The 16,312-nt window shown below is 44.5% G+C and overlaps 1 protein-coding gene across 4 annotated transcripts in view; it reads right to left on the bottom strand.

Annotated features, from left to right (window-relative positions):
* Positions 1 to 11,086, bottom strand: part of LOC138662744 (uncharacterized) — a 175,536-nt gene extending 164,450 nt beyond the window's left edge. For 2 of the 4 annotated variants that reach the window (XM_069748640.1, XM_069748642.1), the window contains exon 1: positions 10,837 to 11,059. In XM_069748640.1, coding sequence (XP_069604741.1) covers positions 10,837 to 10,891 — 55 coding nt within the window. In that variant the 5' untranslated portion in view covers positions 10,892 to 11,059. Of the gene's footprint in view, positions 1 to 10,836 lie in introns of all 4 variants that reach the window. The other 2 variants (XM_069748641.1, XM_069748638.1) reach the window with 2 other exon arrangements.
* Between the last annotated feature and the right edge of the window lie 5,226 nt (positions 11,087 to 16,312).

Raw genomic sequence — 16,312 nt, 5'->3', positions numbered from 1 at the left:
TCGGTTTATTGGTCCTTATAGTATTTCTGAGATTATCAATCCAGTGTCTTTTCGTTTGGCCCTTCCAGTCTTTTTTTCCATCCATAATGTGTTCCATAGATCTTTGTTGCGGAAGTATGTAGTGCCCGTTGTTCCCTCTGTTGATCCTCCGGCCCCGGTGTTGATTGATGGGGAGTTGGAGTATGTGGTTGAGAAGATTTTGGATTCTCGTTTTTCGAGGCGGAGGCTTCAGTATCTGGTCTAATGGAAGGGTTATGGCCAGGAGGATAATTCTTGGGTTGTTGCCTCCGATGTTCATGCTGACAAATTCGTTCGTGCCTTTCATTTGGCTTGTCCTGATCGGCCTGGGTGCTCTGGTGAGGGTTCGGTGACCCCTCCTCAAGGGGGTGGTACTGTTGTGAATTCTGCTCTTGGGCTCCCTCCGGTGGTTATGAGTGGTAGTGCTGCGGTAGTTGGATCACAGCATTTATCAGGTGTATCTATTTTTTGCAATTTGGGCTGGGCTATATAGCCTTGCTTGATCCTTTAGTCAGTGCCAGTTGTCCATTGTTTATGGAGGATTCACATCCCTTCTGGTTTCCTGTTTCTGTCTTTAGGGGTAGTTAATTCTTAGGCTGTGTCGAGGGGTCTAGGGAGCGTTAGATACCCCCCACGGCTGCTTCTAGTTGCGCTGCTAGTTCAGGGTTTGCGGTCAGTACAGGTGCCACCTTCTCCAGAGTACATCTCATGCTGCTCCAAGGCCACAAGATCATAACACCAATAAAATGTTGGTGTGCAAGTTTTCGGTCACCCCTCCTTCACCCCGCTTCCGGCACCCCAATCTATAAACACCCATGCCATTGACAGGGGACAGCAGATGCCCCCAATCCTGGTGACAGTCAGGGTTTTCCCCAGAATAATCTTTTCAGGGGCCGCCAGTTTGGGTCGGATGAGGGTTCGTTCAGCCCATCAAGTCTCGCAGCTGTGCCACTGGTCAAAGTGGGTCACGAGTCCATGTGCCACATCGCTGTAACTGTTGTGTGGGCCACGTTGGAGGTTCCGAACTTTCTACAGTAAACCTCAGGTGTAAGCTGGTACTTTGTTATCAGAGCCTGCTTGATAGCCTCATAGTCTTCATCTTAGTCTGGCGGGAGAACAGCAAATGCCTCCAAAGCTTTGCCTCTTAGCCCTGGGGTCACGTATCAGGCCCAGTGAAGGAGACATAGGGGTTCATTTATGTATAAACACGAGGTAGATATATGACCTGCTTAGGCAGCAATCCATCTCTCCGTCCCTGCTAGTCGCTGCACCTAGAAAACGCTCTGGCGTGTAGCCCTATTATTGCACATCCCTAATATATAACTTTCATATCTCTGTCACCACCTGAGGTTGAGTTACTCATCATAGATAATTCTCACACAACTTAAAAGATGCATGGCTGCAAACAAAAGCATTCCTGAGGGAGGGGGGAAAAGAGTGGCTTAGAATTTCACTGTGCTGACAGGCACAGGTCAGAGAGCCCACAGTGTGTGTCTGCCATAGGACTTTGTTTTTGTATCAGTGAATGCAGTGGGGGAGAAAAGGGGGGTCGAATCTGCAGCGTGTATGTGCCATGGAACCATCTAGAACTAAACTCATAATGTTGCATATTTATATTATTATGACAGGTGCCATATAAACCAGGATAGGGATGAGGGGGGCATGTATACCAAGATAGGGATGAGGTGGCCATGAATACCAGGAGAGGGATGAGGGTGCCATGCCTTCCAGGAAAGGGATGAGGGGGCCATGCATACCAGAATAGGGATGAGGGGTCCATGCATACCTGGATAGGGATGAGGGGGGTCATGCACACCAGGATAGGTATGACTGGGGCATGCATACCAGGATAGGGATGATGGGAACATGCATACCAGAATAAAGATGAGGGCATCATGCCTACCAGGAAAGGGATGAGGGGTCCATGCATACCAGGATGGAGATGAGGGGGTCATGACTACCAGGATATGGATGATGGGGCCATGCCCATCAGGATGGGGATGAGGGGGAAATGCTTACTAGGATGAAGATGAGGGGTCCATGCATACCAGGATAGGGATGAGGTGACTATACATACCCGGATTGGAATGAGGAGGCCATGCATACCAGAATAGGGATGAGGGTGCCATGCCCACCAGGATGGGGATGAGGGGGCCATGCATACTAGGATGGGGATAAGGGGGCCATGCCTACCAGGATAGGGATGAGGGGTCCATGCATACCATAATAGGGATGAGGGGGCTATGCCTATCAGGATAGGGATGAGGGGGCCATGCATACAAGGATGGGGATGAGGCAACCTTGCATACCAGAATAGGGATAAGGAGGCAATGCATTCCAGGATAGGGATGATGGGGTCATACATATCAGGATAGGGATGAGGGGGCCATGTATACCAGGATGGGGATGAGGGGCCCATGCATACCAGGATAGGGAAGAGACAACTGTGCACACCAGGATAGGGATGAGGGGGCCATGCCTACTAGGATACAGATGAGGGGTCCATGAATACCAGGATAGGGATGAGGTGGCCATGTACACCAGGATGGGGATGAGGGGACCATGCATACCAGAATAGGGATGAGGGGACCATACATAATGGAATGGGTATGAGGGGGCCATGCATACGAGGATGAGGATGAAGGGACCATGCATACCAGGATAGGGATGAGGAGGCCATGTGTACCTGGATTGAGGACATATATATACCAGGATGGGGGATATGAGTACAGAATTGACCACAGGTGTGTCTTATAGTCTTTATATTTTAATAAGGCCTTACCACTGCAATTTAGAAGTGCTGAAGTGTATAGTATCTGAGATCAAGCAATGATAGTACTAAGTCTAGCTTCACCCGCACAGAGATGGGAACAGGTGTCTTTTTTACAGTTATTTTTTATTTTTACATGTCTTGGCTAGACGCAGAGGTAGAAATGGAGCACTGTATCTTTACGAACCATACTACAATCTGGGAAAAATAAACACGGCCCTCTGGGCAAAACAGCAATCAAAAAAACAGTACTTCCCAATTTGACTTCTCACATGAATGTGACACCACACAGGTCCTGTCAGCAGGGCCGACGTTTTGGGAAGGCAGGAAAGGCAGCCGCCTGGGGCCCCAACCACAAAGGGGGCCCCCTGCGTCTGCAGCCCCTTTAAGAAGTGCCCAGAGGGTGTACAGAATTTGAATAATGCTCTGCATCCTCTGCAGTCCTTGATCATCTCTCCCAAACCCCCTCCAACCCCCCTCTCTCTCTCTGGTAGTGTCAGATTAAGTTGAGAGTGAGGGGGAGGCGCCATCTCACAGTACAGCAGATGAGAGAATCAGGCAGGAAGATGTCTGCAGCCCTGTGTGTCAGTGTCCCTTTCTGTCCACTTAGGAAGCAACACTGACTGACAATCAACTTTACATGCTGTTGTGCAAATGGAATAGAAAACAGATGTAAATTATTGCCAATTATCTAAACACCCTCAATAAAGGAGTGGTTCTGCAGGTGGGGACAACAGACCACATCTCAGTACCAATGCTTTCTTGCTGATGTTTTGGTCACTTTTGAATGTTGATTGTGCTTTCACACTCGTGATAGCATGAGATGGACTCTACAACCCACACAAATGGCTCAGGCAGTGTAGCTCATCCAGGATGACACATCAATGCGAGCTGAGTTAGAAGGTTTGCTGTGTTTGTCAGCGTAGTTTCCAGAGGCTGAAAGCACTACCAGGAGACAGGCCAGTACACCAGGAGACGTGGAGGGGGCTTTAGGTGGGCAACAACCCAGCAGCAGGACCGCTACCTCAGCCTTTGTGCAAGGAGGAACAGGAGGAGCACTGCCAGAGCCCTGCAAAATGACCTCCAGCAGACCACAAATGTATATGTGTCTGCACAAACAGTTAGAAACCGACTCCATGAGGATGTCTGCAGATGGGGGTTGTGCTCACAGCCCAACACCGTGCAGGACGCTTGGCATTTGCCACAAAACACGAGGATTGGCAATTTCACCTCTGGCACCTTGTGCTCGTCAAAGATGGAAACAAATTCACACTGATCATATGTGACAGACGTGGCAGAGTCTGGAGACGCCAAGGAGAGCGATCTGCTGGCTGCAACATCCTTCAGCATGAACATTTTGGCCGTGGATCAGTAATGATGTGGGGTGGCATTTCTTTGGAGGGCCGCACAGCCCTCAATGTGCTCGCCAGATTTGCTTGACTGCCATTAGGTACCGAGAAGAGATCCTCAGACCCCTTGTGAAATGAAGGCATTGAAGCTATGGACTGGCTCGCCCGCTCCCCAGACCTGAATCCGATTGAACACATCTGGGACATCATGTCCCACATCATCCACCAACGTCATGTTGCACCACAGACTGTCCAGGAGTTGGCGAATGCTTTAGTCCAGGTCTGGGAGGAGATCCCTCAGGAGACCATCCGCCACCTCATCAGGAGCATACCCAGGCATTGTAGGGAGATCATACAGGCACGTGGAGGCCACACACAATACTGAGCATCATTTCCTTGTCTTGAGGCATTTCCACTGAAGTTGGATCAGCCTGTAATTCATTTTCCACTTTGATTTTGAGTATCATTCCAACTCCAGACCTCCGTGGGATATTAGTTGTGATTTACGTTGATAATTTTTAGGTTTTATTGTTCTCAACACATTCCACTATGTAATGAATAAAGATTTACAACTGGAATATTTCATTCAGTGATATCTAGGATGTGGGATTTTAGTGTTCCCTTTATTTTTTTGAGCAGTGTATAGATAATAAATATAATCAATTTATAATATAAATATGTATAAATATTATTTAAAACGCATAACATATTACATACAGTATGTTTTAATGTTATTAATTAAACAAGAAGTTTTAAGAATCTGTGAGATTCCTGTTGTTGGAGTTACTACATTTTTTCTTCTGTAAATTGCATTGATACTCTGCATACCTGTGTGCGCAAAACCCTTTTTCCAGGGTAAGATAACCCTGCTTCATTTTTTAATAGTAGTAAATAAAGTTTTTTAATGTCCATGTTTGACAATATTTTTCCTGCTTACATCAGTTAGTGCTCACTTTTTATGCTTATAGGTATTGTAGATTTTCTACATCGCTCTTTCAAGTCTACTATGTAGAATTGTTTTAAAAGATTATACAGGTTACATTAGGAGTGTGTAGTCATTAGGTATTAAGAGGGCACAGATAAAATCAATATCATTATATCATACTGTGGCACCCCAGAGTCTCCCACTGAAGGGTGATGTCATGCCTGGAAGCAGGACGAGGTCCCCATGCCAGATAATACACACCATGCATCACAGTTTCGGCTCTAGGCCAGAAGGGGGAGCTCTAGACCCAACTTTAGGGGAGCTGTTCTTTCTGGTCGGGAAGAGGAGTAAGTTTTAGGCTGTTAAGAAGTTAGTAGGAAAGAGAGGAGCGGAGACAAGGGCTCTGGAGAATGGCAGCTGAATGAGAGCTGACCCCGGAGCAGAGCGCTGACAAGAAGGGCGCCAGAGTCCTTGGCTGTGGTGGGTGCAGTACAGCCTGACAGTCAAATCTGGAGGGCAGGGGATTGCAAGCTCCCTGGCCATACCGAACACCCAGAGGCGCTGCAGCGGACCACGAGCCTGGGGCTGCTAGTGAACAGGCATTGCCCGTGATAGGCTCGTGCTGTCTGCCATTTAGGTCGAAGCTAACACGCAAGAAAGGGCCGCAGCTAGCTACAGGCAGCAGGGACCCAAACATAGAGTGCAGCAGGAAAGATTCCAACCCCACCTGGCAAGGTGGACCCCTGAATGCTTCCTGTCTAGCCAGACTCTTGCTGTCATCTGTAACTGGTACCCCAGATTGCATGTTCATCTACCAAGAAGTAGTTGGCCTTCATGGTTGTGTTTGGTTAGTGGGGCCTCCTGTTAATGGTGTTTCAGCCTCTGTGGCTTTTCAGAAAAGGCAAAGTATATATACTGACAGATATGAGACAGCGGGACGTCCGGTCAGTAAGCATGGAACTTAAAAAGGGAATTATTTGCACTGTAAATTTGTAGGGGCTTCAAAGCAAAAGGGGTGAATACATATGCACATGCCATTTTTTTGTTATTTGATCCCATAAATTAAATTTCTACCTATATTTTTCTCACTTCATCAACTTAGACTATTTAGTGCTGATGCATCACACACAAATAGGATTGCAAAAATATTTAAACATGGGTTGCAATGTAATAAAATAGGTAAAATCCAAGGGGGTGAATACTTTAGCAAGCTACTCTAAGTCTACGAGAGCCAGAACGAGGCCGGAACGAGACTCTCATAGATTTACATTGAGAGGTTGTGACTGTTACCTCTGATTTTCGTACATTCTGAAATTACAGTCACAAGATGGCTGGACTAGAACGACATTGGGAAGAACAGAATATGGTGGCTGGTCAGTATATTACTAGGGGCAGGGAACTTACATCGGTGCCATCAATCCAGTGATGAAATAAAATACACTGGAGTAGAACTTTAAGAAGGGCCTAAATAAATGTATCTAAATATTCTGGTTATGAGGAAATTATATTTGCCAATAAACACGGTTTTACATTTTTAATTCTTAGATTTTGAGAAAGTAAATTAAAGATTAGTCCTTTCCTGCTCCATGGCAAACTATGGCTTTTATAGCGATCTGAAAAGCTGAGACCACTCCATACATGGCAGATGTCGGCTATACCATATTACCGTCATCTGCTTCTACCAGCGGCATTCAACTGCTGTGGGCTTGGACATTAGCTTTTTTGGCCATCAACCCTCTGTGACCCTATAATAAATGAGCCAATAGGCTGCCCTTACATCCAGGGGCCAGCTGAATGTCCCCATGCCTTTCATGTGATCTCTTGTGATTTCCATATGTGGTATCACTGCATACAGAAAAGTTTGACCTAGCAAAATATAATTAAGTTGAGCACACTGTAAACACTGTAAAGATAAAAATATCAAAACTCCAGAACAAAACGCTGTAATCTATATATATAATTGTCTAAGGTCCACTTTCGTCTCTTTGTCTGTCTGTTTTCCACTTCCGTCTGTTTGTCTGTATGTCTGGGCGCGACCAATCAGCGACAGGCACAGTCCGGCCGCGAATTGGCCCCTCCCTACTCCCCTCCAGTCAGCGCCCACATAGCGTTTCAGAAGTCCGTTAAACGGACTGCGTTACACCGCAGCATAACGCGGTTTAAGGCAGTCCGTTAACGGTGCCATTAACCTTGTAAGTGTGACCAACGTTTTACTATTGATGCTGCCTATGCAGCATCAATAGTAAAAATACAGTTAGGGCCAGAAATATTTGGACAGTGACACAATTTTCGCGAGTTGGGCTCTGCATGCCACCACATTGGATTTGAAATGAAACCTCTACAACAGAATTCAAGTGCAGATTGTAACGTTTAATTTGAAGGGTTGAACAAAAATATCTGATAGAAAATGTAGGAATTGTACACATTTCTTTACAAACACTCCACATTTTAGGAGGTCAAAAGTAATTGGACAAATAAACATAACCCAAACAAAATATTTTTATTTTCAATATTTTGTTGCAAATCCTTTGGAGGCAATCACTGCCTTAAGTCTGGAACCCATGGACATCACTAAACGCTGGGTTTCCTCCTTCTTAATGCTTTGCCAGGCCTTTACAGCCGCAGCCTTCAGGTCTTGCTTGTTTGTGGGTCTTTCCGTCTTAAGTCTGGATTTGAGCAAGTGAAATGCATGCTCAATTGGGTTTAGATCTGGAGATTGACTTGGCCATTGCAGAATGTTCCACTTTTTGGCACTCATGAACTCCTGGGTAGCTTTGGATGTATGCTTGGGGTCATTGTCCATCTGTACTATGAAGCGCCGTCCAATCAATTTTGCAGCATTTGGCTGAATCTGGGCTGAAAGTATATCCCGGTACACTTCAGAATTCATCCGGCTACTCTTGTCTGCTCTTATGTTATCAATAAACACAAGTGACCCAGTGCCATTGAAAGCCATGCATGCCCATGCCATCACGTTGCCTCCACCATGTTTTACAGAGGATGTGGTGTGCCTTGGATCATGTGTCGTTCCCTTTCTTCTCCAAACTTTTTTCTTCCCATCATTCTGGTACAGGTTGATCTTTGTCTCATCTGTCCATAGAATACTTTTCCAGAACTGAGCTGGCTTCTTGAGGTGTTTCTGCAAATTTAACTCTGGCCTGTCTATTTTTGCTATTGATGAATGGTTTGCATCTAGATGTGAACCCTTTGTATTTACTGTCATGGAGTCTTCTCTTTACTGTTGACTTAGAGACAGATACACCTACTTCACTGAGAGTGTTCTGGACTTCAGTTGATGTTGTGAACGGGTTCTTCTTCACCAAATTAAGTATGCGGCGATCATCCACCACTGTTGTCATCCGTGGACGCCCAGGCCTTTTTGAGTTCCCAAGCTCACCAGTCAATTCCTTTTTTCTCAGAATGTACCCAACTGTTGATTTTGCTACTCCAAGCATGTCTGCTATCTCTCTGATGGATTTTTTCTTTTTTTTCAGCCTCAGGATGTTCTGCTTCACCTCAATTGAGAGTTCCTTTGACCGCATGTTGTCTGCTCACAGCAACAGCTTCCAAATGCAAAAACCACACACCTGGAATCCACCCCTGACCTTTTAACTACTTCATTGATTACAGGTTAACGAGGGAGACGCCTTCAGAGTTAATTGCAGCCCTTAGAGTCCATTGTCCAATTACTTTTGGTCCCTTGAAAAAGAGGACGCTATGCAATACAGAGCTATGATTCCTAAATCCTTTCTCCGATTTGGATGTGGAAACTATCATATTGCAGCTGGGAGTGTGCACTTTCAGCCCATATTATATATATAATTGTATTTCTGAACATGTTTTTGTAAACAGCTAAAATAACAAAACTTGTGTCACTGTCCAAATATTTCTGGCCCTAACTGTATATAATGTTAAAAATAAAAAATAAATCATTATATTCTCACCTTCCGGCATCCGCAGCAGCCTTTCCCGCTCCTCGCGATGCTCAGGTCTCAAGAATGCATTGTGGCAACGACCCGTGATGATGTAGCGGTCTCGCAAGACCGCTACATCATCACGGGTTATTGCCGCAAGGCATTACTGGGAATGGAGCGTCACGACGAGCATCGCTAAAGGCCTGGGCTGGATCCGGGCGCCGCCGGGAAGTGAGTATATAACTAATTTTTATTTTAATTCTTTTTTTAACAGGGATATGGTGCCCACATTGCTATATACTACGTGGGCTGTGTTATATACTATGTGGGCTGTGTTATATACTGCATGGGCTGTGTTATATACTGCGTGGGCTGTGTTATATACTACCTCGCTGTGCTATACAGTATACTACATGGGCTGTGCTATATCCTACGTGGCTGTGCAATATACTATGTGGCTGTGCTATATACTACGTGGCTGTGTTATATACTGTGTAGTCTGTGCTATATACTACGTGGGCTGTGCTCTATACTATGTGGGCTGTGTAATATACTGCGTGAGCTGTGTTATGTACTGCATGGGCTGTGCTATATACTACGTGGGCTGTGCTCTATACTATGTGGGCTGTGTAATATTCTGCATGGGCTGTGCTATATACTACGTGGCTGTGCTATATACTACATGGACGGCCGCAAACAATCAGCGACAGGCGCAGTCCGGCCGCGAATTGCCGCAGGATTTGAACCACGCTTCGCTAATTGGTCGCGCCCGGCCGGCTGGCCAAATCCTGTGTATTTATTGCATTATTCTGAAATCTTCATAAATAAACTACATACATATTCTAGAATACCCGATGCATTAGAATCGGGCCACCATCTAGTAGCATAATAAAATGCTAGAAGTGATCAAAACATAGTATGTTCCCAAAATTCTATGAGTAAAACACCTGCTTACCAGGATGCCATCGATTAGACAACAGTGAAATAATCCACATATTTTTTTACAGCATTCAGAACTTTTTTAAGGCAATAAAACAATGAAATCAATACTTATCTCTGTAATTGTAAAGGCATGGAGAACCATGTGTCCAAGTTATTATTACTGCACAGTTTACACCGTAAAAATAAAAACCCCCCAAAAATGGCAAATCTGATTTTTTTTTTCACTATATCACCGCACTTTGATTTTTTTTTTTTTTTTTTACCATTTTCCCTTATTCTATATGGTAAAATGAATACTGTCATTCAAAACAACAACATGTCCTGCAGAAAAAAAAGCACTCATACGCCTATGTCAGTGCAAAACTAAAAAGAATATATGGGTGTTTAAAAAAAAGAGGAAAAAATATAAAATGAAAAAAAAAATTGTCTGTGGAAGGAAGGGATTAATACTGTAGGGGAGTGGGATCATTTTTGCCACTCTTCATTCAATTTTCATTACAGGTCTGTTGAAAAAAGTGTAACCTAAGTGATAGTTGAACGACGTGGAAACACATAAACTTTTTATAGCCTTAGGTCCTTCCATCTTTTGTTTTAGTTCAATATTTCTAGATTTGCTTGTTTCTTTCTTTCTATTGATTGTAGGACGGCTGCCCTTATGGTAATTGCACAAGTTTACGCTTAGAATGGAGCAGAACAGGTTTACTAGTGGGCTCAAAGTTTATTTTAACTTTTTCATCACTATGTCTAGAGATACAATCGGTAGATAGAAAACATAATAAGGCGCATACAAAGCAGACTGAGCATTATATACACACATGACATGCAGACATGTGTACTTAATGCAAAATATGACTCATTTTCATTCATTTTTATTTATTTGTATTATTTATGGGAAATATATTTTTCAATTGAACTTACCAGAAATCCTGGCTAATGAAATAGTCAGAAACTCAATAATCTCTCCTTCCGGCATGTCTTCGAACTTTGTAGTTACTCCAATGTAGAAATAGAATAGAAAATGCTTCTTTGCACAGATATTGTGCTTAATCCACTTCCAGCTGCTGTCTCGCTCACACGTTAATTATCTGTCCTGCTCTTCTATTATTTCTTTGCCGAGTTTTGCAACAGGCAAAACCTGTCTTAGCTGTCAAACTGTAGAACTGATTGCTACTTACAGAGCTGGCGATTAAGAGGAGGTTATCTTAAACCCGCCCCAAAGTAGTTTCTGCATGCATTTTCATGCTCTATTTTATGATGACATTACATATCTACCTTTACTATCACCAATGTCCATGCATATTCAACAGACGTTTAGAAACATCCAATGGTTAAATAAGTAAAAAATCCATGACCTCTAAGAGATTTTCTCAGTGACTTAAAACTCATAAAAAAGATGACAATGTAAGATAATTACATCTTCCAGTACAGTACATGATACAATACTGCATTGATGTTCATGCTCAACATTAAATAAGTTCTGCTTGGTAAGCAAAAGTTCTTGGCTTCAAGTTGGTACAACGACAACTCACTGCAATCTCCTAATTGTCAACCACAACTATGTATCCTAATTAGTGATGAGTGAACGTGCTCGGATAGGGATTGCCTAACAAGCCAGCAGCCCATGCATGTGTTGCCGCTGTCGAACAGCCACGAGAAATGCAGCCGTGGGGACTCGAAGGTATTTTCCAATTTGTTATCACGCAAAATGAAGGAAAGGCTAAGTGCAACATAAAGGGATAAGGGAAAGGTAAACAAACACTAGGGAAGCGGCAGTGGAGACCCCTAGACAGATCTAACACCACCCTGTCTGCTTTATCTATATATATAATTGTCTAAGGGTCACTTCCGTCTGTCTGTCTGTCCTTCTGTCACGGTTATTCGTTCGCTGATTGGTCTCGGCAGCTGCCTGTCATGGCTGCCGCGACTAATCAGCGACGGGCACAGTCCGATTAGTCCCTCCCCTACTCCCCTGCACTCACTGCCCGGCGCCCGCTCCATAATTCCCTCCACTCACCGCTCACACAGGGTTAATGGCAGCGGTAACGGCCCGCGGTGTAACGCACTCCGTTACCGCTGCTATTAACCCTGTGTGTCCCCAACTGTTTACTATTGATGCTGCCTATGCAGCATCGATAGTAAAAATATGTCATGTTAAAAATAATTAAAAAGAAAAAAACCTGCTATACTCACCCTCCGCCGCCTTTGCCGCTCCTCGCCACGCTCCCGGGACCGCTCCATTGCAAGCCGCAGCTTCCGGTCCCAGGGCTGGTGTGCGACAAGGACCTGCCATGATGTCACGGTCATGTGACCGCGACGTCATCATAGGTCCTGCTCACACCAGCTCTGGGACCGGAAGCTGCCGCTTGCAATGGAGCGGTCACGGGAGCGTGGCGAGGAGCGGGAAAGACGGCGGATGGTGAGTATAGCAGGACTTCAACGGGCCTTCGGAAGGTGAGTATATGTTTATTTTTTTTTTATGTCTCTATACTACGTGGCTCTGTGCTGGGCAATATACTACGTGCCTGGGCAATATACTACCTGGCTCTGCTATATACTATGTGGCTGGACAATATACTCCATCGCTGGGCAATATACTACGTGGCTCTGCTATATACTATGTGGCTGGGCAATATACTACGTGACTGGGCAATATACCGTACTACGTGACTCTGCTACATACTACGTGACTGGGCAATATACTATGTGACTCGGCAATATACTATGTGGCTAGGCAACATACTACGTGACTGGGCAATATACTACGTGGCTGGGCAATATACTACGTGGCTGGGCAATATACTACGTGGCTGGCCAATATACTACGTGGCTGGGCCATATACTACGTGACTGGGCAATATACTACGTGGCTGGGCCATATACTACGTGACTGGGCAATGTACTACGTCGCTGGGCAATATACTACGTCGCTGGGCAATATACTACGTGACTGGGCAATATACTATGTCGCTGGGCAATATACTACGTGTACATGCATATTCTAGAATACTCAATGCGTTAGAATCAGGCCACCATCTAGTCATCTCTATATACTGTAAGTTCCACACCTATCGCCGAGCAGGATACCTAATAGTCAATCCCCACTACCTCTAAAGACAACTGGGATAGACAAACAAAACAAGGGAAACACTTAGCTTGAGAAGACTTAGAGACAAACACCAACATCCTCCAAACTCCAAAGAGGACGCTAGCCAACTGCTACAGATTCAAGTCCCCTTGATAAAGCTGTAACACCAACAGGCGAAACGTGCGTTGGGGCGCTCTTGGATACGATCCGGTGCCTCTTCCCCCATTAATTCTATACTGGTAAGCGCTGCTCCTGACATGTTTTTGTAGATGTAGACCACTTGGTCATAACAAGCATACATTGTATTTGGAGCATGCCTCTACTTTTTTCAGATGTTTTGTGTACTATTGGGGGACAGGTGGCGCTGATGATCGGGCACATCATCCTTTTTTAATCAAATTTTCTGTAGTATATTTATGTCACTTGATGTGTTTATAATAAAGTATATATTTTTTAACCCTAAACACTCACTTTTCCTCCGATTTTCTAGATTCAAGTCTCAACAGGGAAATGCAAATGAAACTATCACCCACATCTCCCAACAGCAAGTGGGGAGTTATAAACCCCCAGATCCAGGTGAGACCATTACAGCTGTGTGAGGTTGCCACTAGGACTTAGCTTCAGAAGGTCCAGGCAGAAGTCTGCAAAGCAAACTGCTGAGACCTTCTTCAGACTGATGCAATACAACTGTCTGCAGCCTCTGACACATCCATGACACACGTTCGGATGACACCATATTGGAGCACGTTCACTCATCACTAGTCCTAAGCATGACTGGGACAATCAAAAGAAAGAATGACAGTCATCTAGGACACAATAGGTAGGTACCAAAATCTGACTTGCAGAGGTAGTATACATTGCAATGTAAGTATCCCTGACTAATGGGTCCGATACATTTGCATAGTAATCAAGAGAATGGGGCCTTCAGCCAAAATATATATTGAAAGATAGGGAAGATGACTGGCAAGGAACATGTGGGAAGCAACAGGAAATTTGAAGCACAACTATATGAATGTGAATACCAGACAAACACACAAGAGGAAGTGTAATATCCCAGGGTCCTGGTTGATACAGTGGCATTGCTTTCCTCACGGGGAGAGTGATGTCACGCTAGGAGGCATGGGAAGATCTCTTCTATCAGGTAAACACAAACATGCAACATGTTTGCACTCCAGGCCAGGGAGAGCTCTGAACCTGGTTTTCAGGGGAACTTCCTTGATATATATATTCTGGCTGGAGGGGAAGTCAGTGAGTAGTCGGTCAGGAGGACATAGAAGTGAGCAGTCAGACCGTGAGTGTCGGAAGTACTGAAGGGGCTGTGCAACCAGAGTCGCTGCAGCTCCCGGGGAAAGAGAATTAAGAAAGAAGAACAGTTTATAGAGAGCGTGCAGGAGAGCAAAGCACAGGAGAGTGACATCTGGGAAGGATAGCTGTGACTGGGCTACCTCCCTGGCCGAGCGCAGACACCGGTAGCCGGAAGACCGGGGTTGTGTCAGACTTTAAGAGGCACAGCAGAAACCGTCAGGACAGCTAGATTACAAATCTCCTGTCTGTCTTAATACCCAAGATAAAGTAAAAATGGACCGGTCATATGGAGCGTAAGCGACACAGTTCAGCTGGTATTAAAAAGTCTTCATTTAATATTTCCACAGTGGAAATATTAAATGAAGACTTTTTAATACCAGCTGAACTGTGTCGCTTGCGCTCCATATGACCGGTCCATTTTTACTTCATTCAGTCTTATCCTCTTCTGAGGCATCCGGCTGGAGCTGCAGCGTGCTATCTGCGCTAAAAAAACTCCCATCACCATCTTGGCACTCCTGTTAAGCCGCCTATTCTGTCTCTGTTAATACCCAGGAGGCACAGTGGCACATAGAGCCCGGGTCGTGATAGAGACCCTGTAAAAAGGCTCAAGCGACCTGTCATACGGGTTTGTGTCCCACATTTATGGAGGACAGAGAGGAACTGTGAGGACCTTGCTAGAAGCCATAGGCAGCAAGGGACTACAATACTACCACGCTATGAGGAAGGCTTTCATCGCCACCTGGTAGAGGGGACTCTGAACTTGTTTCCAAGATGCCCGGACCCTGCCTATACATGTGATCTGGTGCCCTGGAATGTGGATACCTGAAGTCTCCAGTAAACCAGGTAAGCAGACTGCAAACCTGTGTCCTCGTTTTTTATTGCACCATTCACCATCTTCACCTACACACCGGGAGCCCTGGGGATGCACTTCACCTGTGGGAAGTTATACCATCTAGCTGCCATAACATCACCCCAGCAGACCCCTTTTAGCAGCGTCGGTCCCCACTCATCGAATACCACAGGTGGCGTCACGAACACTGTGACATCCCCTTTAAGTACCAGACCCGGTACCGAGTACCCCACGGCCCTGGCGGGTGACTCAGAAGCGGAATGGAAAGAAGATGCTGGAAGAGATAGTAGATCCCAACCGCTTGTCATGAAGATCTCTAGTTATCTTAGAATATGTAAGATCAGACATTTTTTTTCCAAGGCTTTAAGGCTAAATTAGAAAAATGAGCATTTGGTGAGTTTTGAAGTTGTACATTTTTTGCGCTATTTCTGCACCTGTTATGTAAATTAGGTTACTTGTATTTTTTCCATGAGTTTTAATCACTTTTTGAAACTGCATTTTTTCTCTCTTTTTGGCATATGATGTTTTCAATAAAGCTGCTGTGTTTTTGATACTTATTGGTATTGGCTTTGAATCAACTATTGATAAAGTCATGGCAGATTACATGGGGGTTTTGTTGCACATTTTCCTCATCTCATACAAGTCTATGGGGAAAAATCTGCACTTAAAACTCAGCATACCCGCAAGAGAAATTGACATGTTGTGGATTTCAAACGTGCAGGTTACTTTATGCAGCATTACAAAAAAGCACTATGGATACATTTCTTTAAATCCCCTTCACTTTGCTTTATTTTTAAGACACTGCGTTTTTTGTGCAGCAAAACACACAGCATCAAAAATTCACCAAAAACTCATAGCGGTAGCTTTCATAAACTCAATTATTTATGCCCATTTTCAAATCAGACAGAACTTAGTTGACTACTTGAAGTGAATTAATGATTACATTTCTCCACTTACATATTGCTTATGTGGAGAACATGATTTACTACAGGATAACAAATATAAATCATTACCGTGCAGTGGTACATATATAATGGTATGGCTCTGTGACTTGCCAAGCGAGGGTTGTTTGAATTGCACAATAATAATGGCAGGCAAAAAATCAGAAGCAAAAATGACAGCAACAAAAAAACTATAGAGTACAAAGAGATAAC

Source organism: Ranitomeya imitator, chromosome 2, assembly GCF_032444005.1.
Source record: "Ranitomeya imitator isolate aRanImi1 chromosome 2, aRanImi1.pri, whole genome shotgun sequence".
In the NCBI taxonomy this organism is placed as follows: domain Eukaryota; kingdom Metazoa; phylum Chordata; class Amphibia; order Anura; family Dendrobatidae; genus Ranitomeya; species Ranitomeya imitator.
The sequence above is the reverse complement of the archived record's forward strand: the minus strand, read 5'-3'. Positions and strand labels throughout refer to the sequence as shown.